Source organism: Corythoichthys intestinalis, chromosome 15 (genome assembly GCF_030265065.1).
Source record: "Corythoichthys intestinalis isolate RoL2023-P3 chromosome 15, ASM3026506v1, whole genome shotgun sequence".
In the NCBI taxonomy this organism is placed as follows: Eukaryota; Metazoa; Chordata; class Actinopteri; order Syngnathiformes; family Syngnathidae; genus Corythoichthys; species Corythoichthys intestinalis.
The window spans coordinates 34,957,548-34,978,023 of record NC_080409.1 but is presented as its reverse complement, the minus strand read 5'-3'; the positions used below and the strand labels follow the sequence as shown (position 1 = coordinate 34,978,023).

The 20,476-nt window shown below is 38.3% G+C and overlaps 1 protein-coding gene across 3 annotated transcripts in view; it reads right to left on the bottom strand.

The window, feature by feature from the left end:
• Nucleotides 1-20,476, bottom strand: part of shprh (SNF2 histone linker PHD RING helicase) — a 41,417-nt gene that overhangs the window by 19,758 nt on the left and 1,183 nt on the right. For 2 of the 3 annotated variants that reach the window (XM_057859705.1, XM_057859707.1), the window contains exons 3-12: nucleotides 20,347-20,476; nucleotides 17,625-17,846; nucleotides 17,361-17,439; nucleotides 17,033-17,183; nucleotides 11,611-11,713; nucleotides 8,177-8,436; nucleotides 7,589-8,104; nucleotides 5,123-5,453; nucleotides 3,752-3,915; nucleotides 2,019-2,275 (exon numbers count right to left, since the gene is read on the bottom strand). In XM_057859705.1, the coding sequence (XP_057715688.1) occupies nucleotides 2,019-2,275; nucleotides 3,752-3,915; nucleotides 5,123-5,453; nucleotides 7,589-8,104; nucleotides 8,177-8,436; nucleotides 11,611-11,713; nucleotides 17,033-17,183; nucleotides 17,361-17,439; nucleotides 17,625-17,846; nucleotides 20,347-20,476 (2,213 nt within the window). The remainder of the gene's footprint in view (nucleotides 1-2,018; nucleotides 2,276-3,751; nucleotides 3,916-5,122; nucleotides 5,454-7,588; nucleotides 8,105-8,176; nucleotides 8,437-11,610; nucleotides 11,714-17,032; nucleotides 17,184-17,360; nucleotides 17,440-17,624; nucleotides 17,847-20,346) is intronic. The other variant, XM_057859706.1, reaches the window with a different exon arrangement.

The window sequence follows — 20,476 nt, the reverse complement described above, 5'->3', positions numbered from 1 at the left end:
GCATGTAAAAAAAAAACATAGTAGGTAAAGCTGTGGAGGGAAAAAAAACTTAGAACGGTCTTGGATTCCACATCCAAATGTTTTTAAAAACAGTAGCCATACCTAACCATACAGAATTTTTCTTCAAATTTTTGTCCAGTGATATCAAACCAATTTATAACAAGTTTTGATTGTCAATGAATTGTTGTTTGTTGACTTAAAATTCTGCAAATTATCTCTTAATAGCAAATATTTATTGATTTGAATTTTTTTTAATTGAAAAAAAAAAAAACAACAGTGCACACAAAGTGCAAATAAAAAATATTAAAAATCAACAAAAAGATAGGAACTCTAGATATTCTTTCTTTATTTGTGGATTTCAGTTTGTTTTGTTTAAAATCATTTTAAAAAAATTCGGTTCCAATGCACATTTTCAGCTTCGATCTAAAATCCCGAGTAATACAGGGTGACTAAAAAAATTTTAAAAATTAAGTTTTTAACAATCCAATAAAACTAAGAGAGATGGAAGAAAAAACATTTTATTTATAGTAATTGAAACCTGAAAACATGCCATTTAGAAAACAATGATGGATTAAAAAAAAGAAAAGAAAAAAGTTCTTTAAATGGTGTCCTCCTGTACAAATGCATTCTTGAAATATGCTGTTGAGACTCCTAATCAGAGCTGGGATACTGTGATTTTCATCCTCAATTCACCATGGTTACGAAAATGGCACATTGTTTACTTGCTCAAGGTCACTGCCTCGCAGTGCTCCCACTTATTCATGTCTGCCAACACGCAAAAATTTCCATTTTTTCAATAGTGGTCAACAGCAGATTACAAGAATGCACTCATGCAGGACGACGCCATTTAGAGGACATCATTTTTAAATGGAGGTTCACAATTGTTTCTCAAATGGCATGTTTTAAGGTTTCAATTACAATGTAAAAAATATCTTCCTTCAGTCACTCTTGGTCTTATTGAATTGTTAGAAAGTTTCCATTTTTCTGGTCACCTTGTAACCCATTCACTCCCAGCCATTTTCACCGGAGCAAGGCCCTTGGCTCCCGGCCGTTTTACTGGATTTTGACTGATTTTGCAAGGCCCACAGAAAATTCTGTTCTATTGCTATATAAACATGGAACCCATCAAAAAAATATATTCTCTCTTCTTTTAGCAGAAAAAAAAGTAAGTTCATATCTTTTTCCATTCTTTAGAAATCAGCATTAGAAAATAGCTTAGTTTGAGCAATTTTCCAATTTCTGATGGAAAAACGGAGAAAATGAGGTTTTTGTAAACGCATTTCAAACATAACTTTGACTTTAACACAGCTATTTTTTGCTTTAGATACATCCCTGACATCTGAATAATGTTTTCCTTTTACAAAATAACACGAACAACCAGACAAATAGAGCTTTTGATAGCAAAGTAACAATTTATTCACACATACCTAACTGAGAGATGACGCTTGGTGGCCGCGCCAGCGGGGTTAAACTTTTACCTCATTGCCGCCTGTCTCGTAAAGATGGATTTTTTTATTCTTTCTTTTGTTGTGACCACTGCCTCGTTCGCCAGGTGTTCCTGGGGGGGAACTGGTTTGGCTGTGCGCATGTCCGTGCGGGAAACTGGAGGGTGCGGAGGACGCGAGCGGCAAGCCTGCGGACCGGGCTCTGCTAGGCGAGCAGCACGGTTACAACTACACTGTACTGGTTCAATCGGGTTGGGGGGGTCTTACCAAATGCGCTACTGCCCTCCAGTGGCCAGTTTTATTGCTTTAAAATGGGTTTTGAGATTTGTGCATTCTATCCAAGATACATGGGAACGTGTACATGCCAATTGTGAAAAACAAAACGCAAAAGACGTAGAAATACGTTTTTTGGGACACTGAAGCAATTAAAAATAGAACGTATTTACCGTATACGTTTTTGAGAGCAAATGAGGTAAGAGTAAATAACATATATACATGAGCTGAATGGGCGACTTTTGACAAGAATAATGGTCGAAAATCAAAAATAATGGTTTGGTGGGAACTGAAGTTCACCTCTTCTGCAGGGGCAGGAACTCTCCACGCACCGCCTGCGGATGGCAGCAGGCCTGGCGCAGTCGGAGTAGCGGGCAGAGGATGGTGGCCACCGTGCGGCGGTCAAGGCTCCCCAGTTTCAGGGTCCAGTCAGAGAGCTTGCGCAGTTTGAGGAGAACGTCTTGAGAGCATACCTCGTGCTGCCGATGGTAGAAGTGGCCCTCCACCGGTGAGAAATGCAGCCAGTGCACCTCCTCTGTCTGAGCTGGGATCTGGATCTGGAAATGTGGAACAGAATTATTATTATTCTTTTTTTAAAAACAGCAAATATATTGGTCAATCATTGATTTGAGAATTGACTGGTATTTGTTTAAATGTTAACTTATTGATTGCCATTGACAACTGGAAGGGAATGGCGGCGACCAGTTCAAATGTTGTTGTCATTGGCAGCTAATGAGTTGAGGTTCAAAAGTATTGCATTCAAATTATATATTTTTCAAAGTAAATATGAAATGTTTCAAGATTTGAATAATATTCTAATATAATGTTTGAATTACTTTAATGTCATGTTTTTAAAAAAATATATAAGCAACAAGCTGCATTACAAATATAAAATGTAGTAGCAATTTTAAAAACTGCTTTTAAATTATTTAGAAAGAGTCAAGAAATCCAATACAAATCATTTAAAAAGTTTAATAAAAACTTTTTAAAATTTTAAACGTAAGCCAAAAACGACATAGTTAACATACATATAAAAAGTATTTTTCAAAAAGACAAATTCAAACAAATGACAAATGTATTTAAAAGGTTACAGTAAATTAGAGCTGCAGTTATCGATTATTTTAATAGTCGATTAATCTATTACCGAGTAAGCTCCAATAATTGAGTAATCGATTAGGAACATTTAATGCGTTGAAGAATATATTTTAGGAGACGTAAAACTCTTCCTAAGATTGCACTTTCCAAAGAGCATTAAATTAAATTCCCAAATGTTTTTTCAAACTATGGAGAATTGCACATTTATTTTACAAGAGCAATAATTAAAATACCTGAGCTTAGCCTCAAACATTATAAAAAAATAAATAAATGAGGATCGAAATACAACAAAAGAACTGTTGGCTAACTTGTATAGCAAAAGTCCACTAGCTTAAATGCTATAAAATGCTAACGTTCTTTTACAATAGTTCAAGCACGTCTTCCCACAAAAACGGCTAATTATACCTATAAACTAAATTACGAATGCATAAAAAAAAACCTTACCTTATGCTGGTCTTAACAGGGAGCAGCTGGATTCAGCCATGTTAAATAAGTTATGTCATTCAATGTTGCCACTAAAGGGCAGTGTATCCACCCAAATCCATAAAAGTAAATGCAAACATGTTCAAAACAAACCATGACAATGCCACTCTAATTAAACGAATACTCGGAGCAGCAAAATTTGATTCAAAGCTTTTTTCTAATCGAATTACTCGAGTTAATCGATTAATCGTTGCAGAACTACAATACATTACATTAAAATAATCTTTTTTTTTTTTTTTTTTTAATAAATACCCAAAAGTATTTTTTAATTATTACAATGATCGCTGCCAGTTGCTCCCAGTCGTAATAGATTGGACATCTCTCACCATGAAACAATCATTCACTGTCAGCCCGTCCTAGTGTGGCTTTGACTATCGTCAGCTTTTTTAAAAACTATTCGTCTTTCAACAAGTCTTATAATTTACATTTATTGACAAACATTTTTTAAATCTTACCTGATCAATGACATCTTTCTTGGCGGAGCGCCACAACAGCTGAGCCACAACGCCATAGAGGGGCTCTGTGTTGCCACGGCGGTATGGCCGATACAGCAACTGGTCCCACCAATGCTTCACCCAGTATGGATCCACGCCCAAGAAGAGCAACAGTCCGTAAAGGTCTGCAGGGATTATTATGATGGCGATGGTCAAATCAACGGGAAAAATAGATGAATGGTTGAAGTTTGTAGATCAGGGGTGTCCAAACTTTTTGCAAAGGGGGCCAGATTTGGTGTGGTAAAAATGTGGGGGGCCGACCTTGGCTGACATCCTTTACGTAGAACAATATATTTAAGCAAATTTTAGCAGCCCAATCTGTGTGTCACATTTGCTTTATTTTTTTTTATTTAATACATAATTTAAACAATCTCGCAATTAGCCTTTGTGGGGTTCTCTTTCGACTCTCGGGCTCTTGCAAAATACTGCTGCTGTGAAATTGAACTAGCTTCAAGTTGCTTCAATTTCTCGCTGCGTATTGTAGGAATATATTTTCGTTTATTCACAATAATCATATGTGGACATTGCATTCTCCATCATAAGACAGTGTATACCTTCGAGTAGCGGCACATCTGGAAAATATTAGCTAGTCCCTGCCCCCAAGCAGAGGGAAGAAAAAGAGTCCGAGGAGAGAGGAAGGGACTTTTGCTCTTTCGTCTTGTCCGGTACCATGTCTCGTTTATTCTGTCTGTGTGTCTTTCAGTGTCAATTCTTTGATCTTTTTTATTTCCGAATTCTATGTCATCATCGCCTGTTCTTTATAAGAATAAAACAACCTGTAACAAGGATAAATTGACTATTTTCCTTTAGTATCTTCCCTGTAATCTGGTCATACATGTCAGCGTATCTCGTTTGGTAATATCGCCTCACATTTTGAACTCTTTAAAAACAGCGACTGTCTCTTTACAAATGAGGCAGACACAGCTGTTGTGTATTTTAATGAAGAAATAGTCCAATTTCCACCTATCCTTGAAGCGTCGGCCGTCGCAGTCAACTTTTTTTGTTGATTGTCGCTATTTTAAAAAATTGGAGGTAAAGGATCACACGGGGTAATGTTGCTTAGAGTGCTGCTGCCTTTTAGTGGGTCAATGAGGAGCAGCATTTAGTGTGTAAGTTACTTCATATGCTGGTAGCTGTACTGCTGACCAATTTATTAAGTGTGTGCGGGCCAGACGTTATTGATTTTATGACAGAGGCTGGGGGCCGGACGAAATTTGACCACGGGCCGCATTTGGCCCCCGGGCCGGACTTTGGACATGTCTGTTGTAGATGAACCAACCACTCGAGACCCTTTGGTTGTTGACGTAGCAAAATGGTTGGGACTTTTCTTACCTTCCAAGCCTCTCTGCACTGGCGTGCCACTGACACACCACCGGTTGACCGAGGCGAGACGCAGCGCCATCTCTGCCGCTTTGGCGGTGGGACACTCCACCATCTGCGCCTCATCCAGACATACGCGCCACCACTCAACAGCCACCAAGGGGCTAGGAACGGCCATGTAGCGTTTCTGGTTGCGGAAGCGGCGGGCGTCGTGACTGTTGCTGTGCGGGATATCCACGTAGTTGAGCTCCGAGCGCAGCACATCGTACGTGGTGATGACTACGTCCTGCTCAGCCAGCACGCGTGGCTGGATGAAGCCGTGCTTCTTCACGCCTTGGTACACCTGGTACATGGGGAAGAAACCAGTAAATAATCGTGTCTCAGTGCCTAGCAGCGATGGGCATCGTTTTTTTAGAAAAAATATAATTTGCTGCAGGGTGAGAAGCTCAGTCAACCGGGAGGGACTAGGGGTCAAGCTGCTACTCCTCCGTGTTGAGAGAAGCTAGATGAGGTTGCTCGGGCATCTGGTTCAAATGCCCCCTGGACGCCTCCCTGGAGAGGTGTTCTGGGCATGTCCCACAAGCAGGGAGGCTCCAGGGATGACCCAGGACACGCTGGAGAGACTGTCTCTCGGATGGATGGACGGATGGACGGATGGACTGCACTTAATAAATTGGTCAGCAGTACAGCTACCAGCATATGAAGTAACTTACACACTAAATGCTGCTCCTCATTGACCCACTAAAAGGCAGCAGCACTCTAAGCAACATTACCCCGTGTGATCCTTTATGGATGGATGGATGGATGGATGGATGGATGGATGGATGGATGGATGGATGGATGGATGGATGGATGGATGATTTGCTGAATAATTTGTAACAGTTTAGTTGCCCGTTTTTACACACACGCGCACTGTATACAGACAGATATGTGTTGTTGTTTTTTTTTTAAATAAAAAATATAGAATATAGTGGTGCATCTACATACGAATTTTAATTCATTCCAGGACCTGGTTTGTAAGTCCAAATGGTCGTATGTTGAGCGGGATTTTCTAATAAGACGTCTACACGCTCTGGAAGCTAACGCGGCAACTTAATGGGTAGCTACTAGAGTGGTAATGACAATTGTGTGAAAAAAATTTTGCTATCAAAAAGGGAGAATGTGTGCAAAGCGGGCATTTCACCTGGTGGAAAGGATAGAAATTCGTTTAGGGCAATGTATGTATGTACAGCGGTACCTCTTCAACAGATGAATTTAGTCATTCCAGGACCTGGTTTCAGTGGTTTGTAAGTCGAAATGGTCATATGTTTTCATATGTAATTCGTGCTACAGCCCAAAAACCTAAGCTAAATCCTTAATAAATACAGCTAGTACAATTACAAATAACAATTATACATAGCAAAACAAATAAATTATAAATACAAATTGGAATAATAATGTAACGAATCAGGTTTTAATGTGGCGGTTGTGTTTTGCATGCCGTTCCTGAACGTACCGTGTGACTGATGAGAGAGAGAGAAAGAGCGAGAGAGGTGTGGTAGAGTGAGAAGTTTTCTTTTTTTCATGTTGTAGTTGCACCGGTTAATAAATCGGAAATGAATAAAATAAAGTTTTATTGTCACCTTAACTTAAGAGACTGGCAAATGGAGGTCGTCGGAGACATGCCATATTGTCGAACCAGTTCACTCACACACACACAACGTTCATATTTTTCTATCATTTCTTTCTTAATTTCAATGGTAAGCGTCACCGGTTTTTTTTACAGCCTGCACTAACCTTCTTGGGACCCATGTTGATTTCTTTCACAAGAAAATCCACCGTCCGTCCCACAGGAAAACAATGTAATTGCTACGGTGTCAAAGGGTCAAATTTTACGTCGGATGTCGAAAGAATTGGATGTCGATGCGGTTGTATGATAAGGTAATACTAAATATTCTTTTTATTTGTAATTTAAAAAGGAAAAAACGATATACTGTTATCTTTATTTTTTTCATTTTTGTTTACATTTAAAAAATAAAATGAGGAAAAGTAAATATTCTTTCTTTTCATTTCTTTTCGATTTAAAAACGCAAAAGGAATGGCTAATACTGTCTTTTTATTGTTTATGCTTAAAAAACTACTTTTGTAAAATTAATTTATTTTAACATCTTTAGTTACATTAAAAAAAGGAAAAGTAATCATTTACTCTTATTTTTATTCATTTTAGTTTAAAAACGGGTGATGGTGGTTAATACTGTCATTACATCGTTTAAGTGTTAAGGGAATAAAAAAACGGTAAATATTCTCGGATTTCTGTAGTACTCGATCTTTCATTGAGGACTACAGAAAATGTATTCGAATTTTATTTTAGTGAGAAAACATGTAGTCGACGCAGATTGATTACTTTTGCGGGCAATACAGAATTTTGTGGATATGGGCTGGGCCTTGAGTTTACCACCTGTGTAATAAAGCATTTACATTAAAAAAAAGCTCTCTCACCAGCACTCGCAGTGAGGCGGACCTGACGTGGCGATTGATCTCCTCTACCCACTGGTGACAAATAGAACTGGGTGAGATGATGAGCGTGGCCCCGGTAGAGACAGGCGTCATGGCCACCAGGCAATGAGGGCAATAGAATGGCGTGGTGTCCAGACTCTCTTCCTTGTAGTTGACGCAGCTGGCGTGCTGCCACAGTTGGCACTTCATGCACTGCACGCGTGCCTTGTAGTCCACCACTCCCAGCTCGCCGCAAATGCACTCGAAGCGGTAGTCGGCCGCATTGAAGGGCACAACCGATGCCCGGACGAGGGGCTCCGGCTCCGGTCTTGGCTCCTCCCAAGAGTTGGAAGTGTGGCCCCCCGTGGCGTCACTTTCAGCCTTTCCGTCCCGGGTTACCGTCGGGAAGTTAACGTCACCATACTCTTCACTAAGGGAGTTTTGGAGAGCCGCCTCGGCCTTCTCCTTTGCACGTCTCTGGAATGTCTTTCTAGGCGAGCTCTCAGGGTATTTCACATTCTGAAAAAGAGACTCCAATTAGAGAAAACAATAGCATATTGCTCAAGTGTAAAACATTTTTTTTCTGCATACAGATTTGGGTGGCACCGCAAGCGTCTTCTTGGCATCCTTGTACTTCTTGCCCAGACGGAATGATCCAGCCAGACCGCGGCCCTTCACCTGCTCTACCAGACCCTCATCCGTCAGCTTGGCCAACGTCTTCTTAATGTGGCTGCGGTTCTTCAGCAGATCGTAGCCGTAGGTGGCGCGGATGTATGTGAACACGGCGTTGACCGAGGCCCCTTTGCCCGAGCGCATCTCCTTGATGGCAGTGAGCAGCATTACGCGTACAGCTGCGAGAGAGCAAGCAATGGTTGTCACTGCAATTCTTGAATCCGCACATTTAAAAAAAGAAAATGAATTAACACATATGAATATTAAATATTGAAACTGGACACTGGTTAGCTCTTTTTCCTCCACGCATAGAAATATTTCATTGCAATGTATAACAAAAAAAATGTAATTTATTAAATGATTACAAAATATGCTTTTCACACAATCCTGCCCACATAAAAACAATGATTTAAAAATTAATAAATGACCCCAAATCTTATAAAGCAAATTATAAGCATTCTGATGGAAGTCTATGTGTGGCCTAAAACTGTATGCAATTGACAATTACAAAGTCATAGGAATTTTTTTCTAGCATTATATTGCAGGTTAGAATGCATTCTATTAAGTACAAGTAGAAATACGCAAATATTAAAATCAAAATAATTAAATTAAGTAGAGATGTGATGCCGATCGATCGGGTCCGATCATGTCATTTTCAAAGTATTGGAATCGGCAAAAGAATATAGGCCATGCCTTTTTTTAATATATATATATTTTTTAATCAAATCGTTTTCTAATTGTATTTAACGTTACAGACATAATATGTTACACTTATCCAGAGTCTTTAGTTTAGGCTTAAGGTAGGGTTATCAAATTTATCCCAATTACGGCAGTAATTTTTATTTTTTTTTAAATGTATCACGTTAAAATATTTAACGCAATTAATGCATGCGCTGCATGACCCACTCACGCAATGTCGCGCTCAAACTGTAATGGCACCGTATTACCTATATAGAGAGATAAAAGGCAGCGTAATATGAGTAGAGTGAATTTTGGCAGCCTTTGGAGCTTTTTTTAATTGGCTAAAGCCTTACAATCCCTCTCCCTAAGATTAAAAATATCATGGGAAGCAATGTGGGGAAGCAAGGTAGCAATTGATCTTTTTCTTAACACTTTATGTTATTCCCAACGCAGAGAAGATATATCAACTGGTAGTAGGCCTGAACGATATTGGAAAAAACTATTGTTGCGATTTTTTTCAGGTTTGCAATATATTGCGATATTATATTGCGATATTAAAAAAAAAAAAAAGATCTATCTTTTTTAAAGAAATTTTCACTAAATGACTTGAATAGCTGTTTGGAAATACTTTACATAACACACCGTGACCACAGTGTATTCATATAATACCGTTTAATTTGTGAATGATGAAGATTTCTGTATGAAGGTATCCAGGAAGTCATGTCTGCAAAAAATAGATCATTTATTGAATACAATATTTTACACTCCAACAGCAGCAAATACATTAAATGATAAATAAAAGAGCAGGTGCATTAGTCCCCTAAGTTTTTGACAAAATATAACAATAAATAAAAACTTCTGTAAAATAACAACAAAGTTGTCAACATATTTGAACAAAAATATTAAATATGACAAATAAAAGAGTTGTTCACAAACTATAACAATAAATAAAAACCTCAGTAAAACAACAAAGTTGTCAACATATTTGAACAAAAATATTAAATATGACAAAAGAGTTCACAAACTATAACAATACATAAAAACCTCAGTTAAACAACAAAGTTGTCAACATATTTGAACTTAAATATTAAATCTGACTAATAAAAGTGCAAGTGCATTAGTCCCCTGAGTTGTTTACACAAAATATAACAATATAAAACTGCAAAACGGCAACAAAGTTGTAAAAATATTTCAACAAAAATATTAAGTATCAAAACTTTATGTGCAGCTGTACTATATATAGTTATTTGAAAAATACGGTTTACAATAAATTTAAATATAAAAGAAACAAACTCAATTGAACTTGTAAATAATTGAACTGAATAACTGCAAATAACTGTGATGAATAACAGAACCATTTTAACTCCCAAATTTCCTGCCTTCCTGATAGCTGTCACATCAATAAAAAGAAGAAAAGACATTCCTTCAGCTGTGTTATGTATTTGTCTGCATATCGTCCACCTTCCTTGCTCAGCAATTCTCAACTGGGTCTCATAGGTTTTTGGCCAAGACTATTAGTTTATCCACTATAGCAGGCTTGAGAAAAGAACGTTGGCATTTAACAATGTTCCCACCTGTGCTAAAAAGTCTCTGATGGGGAGCTCGTAGCAGGAATGCATAGATACCTGCGTTTTAAATGGTCCCACATGTTTGACAGATTACTTCTTGTTGAGGCAAACATGGCGAGGCACTGTCGACAGGGCTGTTTTTTGTCCCTTATAGTCTTGTTCTTGCCAAAATACTTCCAAAACTCCTTTTGGATACAGTCTTCCTTGCTCCTCCGACGTGTTGATTGCTTGCTTTCACTTTGAGAACGGGCCCTCCTCCCTCCGCTCTGCTGTTCGGCCCCTCCTCCCTCCACTCCACTGTTGCAGGGGGAGGGGGAGGAGCCGATGACTTGCTGGAGAGAAAGAGAAACTGTGCGCTTTTTTCCCCTCTCCTTCCTCAAAACAAACGTTTGTGGATTAAAAAAAATGAAATTAAATAACTATCGCACGTCCTTGCGATGGGACTATTGCACATGCGCACATCGCGATGGCGATGTTTAAACGATATATCGTTCAGGCCTAACTGGTAGCACTATGCACAGTCATGGTTCCACTTCCCATCATGCATTTGGGCATGGCCTTCAGTATCATTTACTGAAAGCTCAACAAATACACTAGATGGCAGTATTTAGTCACAATATACAAAGTCACAAGTCTTTCTATCCGTGGATCCCTCTCACAGAAAGAATGATAATAATGTAAATGCCATCTTGAGGATTTGTTGTCATAATAAACAAATACAGTACTTATGTACTGTATGTTTAATGTATATATTCTTCCGAGTTTTATTCATTTTTTTCTTAATGCATTGCCAAAATGTATATGATCGGGAAAAATTATCGGGAATGATTGGAATTGAATCAGGAGCAAAAAACAGCAATCGGATCGGGAAATATCGGGATCGGCAGATACTCAAACTAAAACGATCGGAATCGGATCGGGAGCAAAACAACATGATCGGAACAACCCTAAAATGAAGCATTATCAAGTATCAAAATCAAATTTTCTTTACATAAGACTTTTCCGACAATCAAAATGTCAAAATTAAACATTTTCAGCAACAACAAAAAAAGCCAGGGAAGTACAGTACTTGAGGATTCTATCTCTTGAGGGATAAATGCATACCTGGGTGAGATATCTTAATCTTCGGCTGCGCTTCAGGCTTGCACTGAATGACTTTTTCACTCTCCAGCGGAGGCGGGGGCACAAAATAATTCACAGACGTCCCCTAACAAAGAAAAAAAAAAAAGCAGATTTTAACCTAGGTGAGTTGTTGTCGAGTGTGGTATGAGTACCACCGGTGTTCTGCAAAAATTTCCTACATCTGCGAAACTTCTAACACAAGGCGAATTTGAAACCCAAATTAATATTGTGTGCCTACAACTTGTTTTGTTTGGATGCATACAGGCAGAACGTACAAAAAAATGCCTTAAAAAATTACTTAAATGTAGTTATATCAAATAAGGATTGTTTAAATACGCTACGTGACTAATGTGGTCAACAGATCAACACTGCTTTAAAGCTACCACAAGAAAACACTACAGTTAAAAGTATGAAAGGGAAATACATGCAGTATTTTAAGGCACTTAAAAGGTAATAAAAACTCAATAAAAACAAAAATAGTGAGTACTCGCTGCTTTTAACCAATGTGCGCATGCAAGCAGATGCTTGCGCAAGCGCACTGAACATAGTGTAGACGTCTCGCAATGTAGGAAGGAATTGCCAAACACCGCTACTACACAGGCTTGCTCTAGTGGTACTGACTGAATGAAATGTTCAAACAATCTATTTTTATTCTGGTACTCTGCATTAAACAAGTACATTTTAGTTGGGTTCAACTTAAACTACAAAAGATTAGGATTGAATGTTTGAGAATTGTTTATTTTCACATATTTAGGAACAACTTCTCAGTGCAAGCCTTACGTACTACAGGTGAACGATAATTATCGGTCCGATAATAGGAATCATGACGTAATCCCAATAAATCCAATAACATTATTAACCCTTGAGAGTCGAAGGACGCGCCGGCGCGTCCTCAGCGCACGTCGTCTTTGAAGCGCCCTCGCGTTTTAATTACGTCACCCACATGCCGTTGGTTGGTCTCGTTTTAAAGTGTGGAAGTTGCGGTTTACTCTCGTTGTTATTTGAAGTCAATCGACCAACTAAAACGTGAGATATTGTCATTTAAGTTTTATAGTTTTATTGTCCTCTCAAAAAAAACATTAAAACGCTGCATGGATCATTTGTTTATGTCTATATTTCCATCATTTCTTGTCCTTTTTCAAAACGGAAGCTCCATGAAAAAAACACAAATCAAACGAACCCTTTCGAAGTCACAGTGGAAGCACAACATGCGTTTTTTTTTTTTTTTTTAATAAATATAACTGCCGTGCGAGGTTCCACCGAACGAGAGGGAGGAGTGTTCTGAAGCAGCGAGGTGACGACCGACGGCCGTTTGAATCGAGCGAGCGAGCGACTTTGTGTGACTTTGAGAATGAACGGATAACTAAATTTAGCGCAAGCAATTGTGCTTTTTGATCAACGTGAGGAAGAGGATGGTCCAAATTCGTCATCATCGTCTTCTTCGGAAGAGTCCTCGAGTGAAGATAGTGACGGATTTGAACACGTGGGTGACGCCATCGACGAGCAGAGGTAAGCCAACCCACTTTTTTTTTTTTTTATGCTGCTGAAAAAGTTTCTTTTGAAAGTTTCTTTTGATATTGCAAGACAAAGTTAATTTTGATGCAATATAAGTGTGTGTTTGTGTAAATAATAATAAAATGTGCATATCGGATCAAAGTATAATTTGTGGTCTTCTTTCTATATGAAGATTAGGGATGTAGCACATATTCAGCTATGGTATTCTTTCTATTGTCATACATATAGATTTCCATTATTATTTATTTCTGTATATATTTTTATTTTATACTTTATTATTTTCATAAATACTGACTTTTTTTTCATGTACATTTATAGTGACAATGAAAGTAAAGTGAAATGAAAATGGAAGGGTGGAAAGAGGACCGACACCCCATGGAAGTGTGGGCTGTGTGATGTAGCCCTGTGTCTAATTCCAGGACGAAACTGCTTTTCGGAGTGGCATGCCTGAAAAAAATTTAAGTTATTTATTGTAAATATTTTTGAAAATACTTTTTTCCCCAATGTTATATATATATTTTTTTTCCCCCACAATCAGTCTTCTCAATTTGTGTATATAAATGTGTGTTCAAGAAGCTTGATTGTGTGTACATAGTTTTCATCAGGTGATGGGCCGCAATACCTAAACTCATATAGAGATGGTCTCTAAACATTTTTTGTGTTAGATGGTATATATTTGTTCACTGTTCTTCACTGTTTGGTCTGCTGTATATAACCTGTTTTGACTAGAGCATGTATAAAGGCAAAAAACGCCTATGGCTATACCTGTTGTTTATGTTGAATTGTCAAATATAAGACTATTTATTCTAAGTTTTTTTGGTTGAATGTTCATCCTAACATGTTGAATAAATATTACAAAGTTTCAAAACGATTCGTTACGCATGTTTGGTTGTCAATTGGACATCAATATTAAAAATTTTGACAAAACGATTTTGGAATTTTTGGTCTTTTTGGGCCCAAAATGATGATTTATAATTGGTCAGTGAAGGAAACAACAGTTTGGACATGAAGTTCAAGGTGTCACAAAAAAAGGGACCAAACCAGGCCATCGTAAACAATTCTTTCTTTGAAATATAAAGGCAACTTCAAAGGCATGAAAAATAAGACAAAATAGGCCCAGACCTTAAAGGGTTAATAGGACCGATAATATAATATTTTTGGCACAGTGTCGGTGGATTGGGATGTGTGTTTGTTTCTATTCCTGTTTTGCCAGTACAATGTATCAGTGACTGTGTGTGGTTTAAGAAGAGGGAGTTTTGCAACAAATCAAGCGCTCCATTTCTGTGACGTAATGCTCAAATGATGGCAGTGTGCAGCACGGCTGGCTAGTAAACAACAAGCATGGCGTCGGTAGTGTAGGATTTTTTTTTAAGTTGCCGGTGGAGAATGCCTCACTTGCAATTTGTAACACATGCAAAGCCTAAGTTCCACGAGAAGGGGAAAAAGGTGTCGGGCTAAAACACATCTTAATAAGCCACTTAAAAGATCACAACCGCTTCGATGGTGTTTTAAAACAGTACAAAGACGCGCGAGCTGCGAATGAAGCTGCCCATCCCAGGTTATCATTCCAAGCCGCCGCCACTTTTCAGATGAATGTTTACCGGCAAAGTGTAATGAGATTGCCACACTCGTCCATACTTTGATCGGCAACCATGCACGGCACATAAGTTTCGCAATGGACATATGGACGTGTAATGTTAGTCATGTCAGCATGCTTGGTCTGGCGGCGCATTGGCTGGACAAGGATTTCTTACTGTACAGAGAAGAAACCTCATGCTTTATTGAAAATTGGTTCATTCACTGCCATAAATATGGATTATTTTAAGGCAAGCCATTAATCCTTTTTGTTCTACCATATTTTTGACAATGAGGAATGCGTTTTCACTAAAGTGTTAACATGTTTCAGTGCCTTATTTACTTTTTGATGCTGTGAAGAGTTTTCATGCAGTTTTTGTTTCAGTTGGATTTATACAGACATTTACTTGTATTTCTGTACTTGAATCCTTGCCTTGGCTTATGCAAAGTTTTGTTACTGTTCTAGTGGCCTTATTTTTCCATCGCTGAGTGATGAACCTTACTTTTGCAATTGGCAAATGTTTGCATTTTAAAGACTTGTTTTTACGAGTTATTGAGATGCCTTTTGGTTATTGATAGGCTTGCTTTCCTATAATTGCCAGGTTAAGAAAGTTGTTTCATGGACCAAGACCACAACAGTCTCCTCTCCTGTTGCACCAAATGTTTTTATCTGATGACATTTCACAATACCTGTTGAGTTTGTTTTAGTTCAGTGCTCATTGTTCAGGGGAACACATGTTCAATGACACTGACTGAATGATTGTGACTGATTCAAATTTAGAGATGCACGATAATATTGGTCACCAATAATTATCGGCCTATAATGGCAATTATGACGTCACACAGATAATCCATATAAAACGAAATTCAACCGATAATGCAATCCGATAATTATATACTTGATTTAGCCTCCAAATGTGCGCAATCAACAGTTTTGTCCAATTCTGCTAGTTTTAAGGAGGTGTTTTTGCAGTGTAGTAATGTGATATATGTTAGGAATTGCTTACTTTTAAAGGCATTTTTGTGCAACTTGGTTGTTTACTCTAAGTAATTGTTGCCAAAAGCGTACCATTACACAATGTCATTGCCATTGTTTAGATGTTGGAATTTACTACTTGTTCACATTTGATGTGGGGATAAAATGGCACTAAATTACATTTTTGCACAGTAACATTTGATCTTTGTATACTTTAGAAATTTTACATACATATTTGAATAGAATTATCGGCATGACATTATCGGTTATCGGGTGGAAGGGGCAGGAAATTATCGGTTATCGATGTCGGTTGAAAACGGCATTATCGTGCATCACTACTCAAATTATATTTATTTGAAAAAATAAATATGGGTACTTTATTTGAAGTCAAAACTGTTCTTGTCTTTGCTTTGTTCATTCTAATAATAATGTCATCATGAAAAATCTGGTTAGTTCAAAGGCAAATCTATGCTGAATCCACCACTAGTAGTTTTGACGTTCAAGTGTTCAAAAACTCAGGTGAATATACATTTTAAAATTTGATATGTATTATCGGTAATCGCATTGGTATCAGCCTTAAGGAGCAAGAAATTATCGATATCGGTTTCAAAAAAATGGATATCGCGCACCCCTATTGTGTACATTACCATTTTTTCCCCCAAATCCATGAACATCGTTGATGTTCAAAAGGTGGCTTAAAAAACTTATAAAACCTCCACATTTTCATTAGACTGACCAGACGAAGGTCTCAAGTTGTTGCTGACTTTGTTCTTTGTGAAGAAACTAACTAATGAAATTAGTTCACTTACAGTGAAAGTTGGTAGGTATATTCTTGGGATGCATACGCATCGATCAGTAGAGCACAGTTTTTTAATTTTTGTGTAAGGAATGATACATTACGTTATTATTACACATTCATGTTTCTGAGCTAATGAGATCATTAGGGAGCAAGCAGGGCAATCATAGTTCATTTTGAACTTGTTTTGTCAACATTTTGGCTTAACACAAAAATTAATTTTAAGTCATTGCCTGCCATTGACGGCAATTCTTTTGAACTGGAAGGACTGACAGTGAATATTTCTGTGCCACTGGAAGCGCTAGATGTCCAATCAATTTGGACTGGGAAGGCTAATAGCAATCATTCACTGCCAGCCCCTTCCGATCCAAACGGATTGGACATCTAGCGCCGTCAATGGCAGCCAGTGTGTTAATTGTGGCCTTGATGATGGTACTCGGAGAGCTGATTGAGTGGAACTTGTGGTAAAATGTTTTAAAAAACACTCATGTAGATTATTTTTTTTAACATGATCATATTCATCTGTAAATGGTAGTTCTCACCACAGGCAGAGTGAGCGCCTGCTGCTCCAGGTCCTGTCGGCCGTGGGACAGAATCAGGGCTAGAACCTCCACAGTCTTCCCCAGTCCCATCTCGTCAGCCAGAATGCCGCCGGGCCGCTCCACGCCAGCCAGTGGAAACTCGCGAATTAAACTGAAAGAATGAAATGATTATAAATCCACTTAATAATCGGTGACAAAACCACATTTATTACAGAACCCCATATCCAAAACTCGGTGATATTGCATGAAAATGAAATTCATGATTTTTTAATTTTTATGAGAAAAATGTGTTGAGGTGCGGTGTGATATGGTAAGATGAGTTCCTCACCAGCCAGTAAAAGGGTTGTAGAACAATTTCTTGCCGCACAAAGTGACCAACTCCCGCCACAGGAAATGCAGCGATTGTTCTGCAAAAATGGGGCAGGGATAACCTCATTAGTAAACACAGCTGTCAAATGTATCAATTTACTGACTTCTTTGTAAAAATTACATTAAATCACAACCTAAGAGATGGAGAACAAATCATAATGTTTTTAAGTCATTGACTGTAACTGAGGCAAAGATAGAGGTGAAATCCTTTTTCTCATTCTACCTTTCAAAGACGTATTCCTGAATTTCTCCCGCATCAGCATCCAGTTGACAGCCTGGCTCTGATATGGACGAAGCACAGGGACTAAAGCTTGGTGCTGGACATCAGACGTCCCTTCGCGTCGGCCGTCCGTCTGATGTACGCGCCGGACGTATTCATAAAGCTCTTCTACGTTCTGCCTCTCCAGATCTGTATCACATTCCTCCTCCTCATTGTCCACCACTTCTGGCAGAAAAACATGGCACAGACGTCCACCGTCAATGCAGCCTTAGAGTTAACTGAGACACTATTATGGTGGAAGACTTTGTTAGCAACTTGTTGGTTCCTTTTCATTTTATTTTTTTTAGACATTGACACCTTTTTAAAACGATATTTCGATTCTTGGCAGGAGCATATCGATAACCTTTTGGGATACAAAGTATCACGATATATCCCATTTCGATATTTTTCACACACCTATATGAGGCACAGAAAAATAACACATAAAGTGCCGAAGATTGCATTGAAAAAAACAATTAGAACAAAGTATAAATTATTTTATACCACATTCATTATTATAAAGATTACTGCTGACTGCTGAAAAATGCTAACATTCAGTCAGGGAATTTAACGCTGTGAGAAAAACAAGTAAAATGTAGTATTTTGCACCATGCCCTGTATTCTGCTGACTGTTTTGATTTCCGCAGAAGATATTGAAATCTGCGGTAAATTCTAAAAAAGTACCTATTTTAGGTCATTTTAAAAAAAAAAAAACTTTGAATAATATATATATTTTTTAATCGCATTCTTAAATAGTTTTTGAATATATCTTTTAGAGAAATACATTTCTGAATAAATAAAATCTGAATAAAATGAAAATTAATAATTTTAAGATTTCAAAACAGAAATTCATTCCTGTTATGGCACCCAATAATACTCTACGGTTGATTTTTTTTATTTTCATAGTAATTCTTGCCTGCCATTGATATGAATACAGTGCTGGCCAAAAGTATTGGCACCCCTGCAATTCTGTCAGATAATGCTCAATTTCTCCCAGAAAATGATTGCAATTACAAATGTGTTGGCAGTAATATCTTCATTTATTTTGCTTGCAATGAAAAAACACAAAAGAGAATGAAAAAAAAATTATGATCATTTTACACAAAACTCCAACAACGGGCCGGACAAAAGTATTGGCTTCCTCAGCCCAATACTTGGTAGCACAACCTTTAGACAAAATAACTGCGAACAACCGCTTCCGGTATCCATCAATAACTTTCTTACAATACTCTGCTGGAATTTTAGACCATTCTTCTTTGGCCAACTGCTCCAGGTCTCTGAGATTTAAAGGGTGCCTTCTCCAAACTACCATTTTCAGATCTCTCCACAGTCGGTGTTCTATGGGATTCAGGTCTGGACTCATTGCTGGCCACTTTAGAAGTCTCTAGTTCTTTCTCTCAAACCATTTTCTTGTGCTTTTTGAAGTGTGTTTTGGGTCATTGTCCTGTTTGAAGACCCATGACCTCTAAGGGAGACCCAGCTTTCTCTCACTGGGCCCTATATTATGCTGCAAAATTTGTTGGTAGTATTCAGACTTCATAATGCCATGCACACGGTCAAGCAGTCCAGTGCCAGAGGCAGTAAGCAACCCCAAAACATCAGGGAACTTCCGCCACGTTTGACTGTGGGGACCGTGTTCTTTTCTTTCCTGTAAACTCTATGATGATGCCTTTTTCCAAAAAGCTGTACTTTTGTCTCATCTGACCAGGGAACATTCTTCCAAAACGTTTTATGCTTTCTCAGGTAAGTTTTGGCAAACTCCAGCCTGGCTTTTTTATGTCTCTGGGTCAGAAGTGGGGTCTTCCTGGGTATCCTACCATAGAGCCCCTTTTCATTCAGACGCCGACGGATTGACGCTGTTGTACCCTCAGACTGCAGGACATCTTGAACTTGTTTGGATGTTAGTCGAGGTTCTTTATCCACCATCAGCACAATCTTTCGTTGATATCTCTTGTCTATTTTTCTTTTCCGTCCACATATAGGTAGAAAAGCCACAGTGCCTAGAGCTTTACACTTATTGATGACACTGCGCACGGTAGACACAGGACCATTCGGGTCTTTGGAGATGGACTTGTAGCCTTGAGATTGCCCATGCTTCTTCACAATTTTGCTTATTAAGTCCTCAGACAGTTTTCTTTGGTCTTCTTTCTTTTCTCCATGCTCAATGTGTTACACACAAGGACACAGGACAGAGGTTGAGTCAACTTTAATCCATTTTAACTGGATTCACGTGTGATTTAGTTATTGCCACCACCTGTTATGTACCACAAGTAAGTGACAGGTGCTTTTAATTACACAAATTAGAGAAGCATCACATGATTTTTCGAAGGGTGCCAATACTTTTGGCCGGCCCATTTTTGGAGTTTTGTGTAAAATGATAAAGATTTAATTTTTTCTCCAATTCTCTTTTGTCTTTTTTCATTGCAAGCTAAATAAATAAAGATATTACTACCAAAGCATTTGTAATTGCAATCATTTTCTGGGAGAAATTGAGAATTATCAGACAGAATTGCAGGGGTGCCAATACTTTTGGCCAGCACTATAAATGTCCAATTTGTTTAAACTTGGAGGACTGGCTGTGAACGCTCAAGTTTCAGTGCCATCAATGGCAGCCAAGGCAAATATCTGACAAATTACTAAAGCTAGATAACGTAACCCTAACCTTACATGTGATGAGTTCACTAACCTGGAATGATGAAGTCATAAAAATACTCCATCATCTTCTGCATGAGCTGATTGGCTTTCTTCAAGCGAGCGTTTCCCTCACTGAGAAACTCCGGCTTTCCGAGTCCGCTTTCCAGCAGGTAAATCCCAAC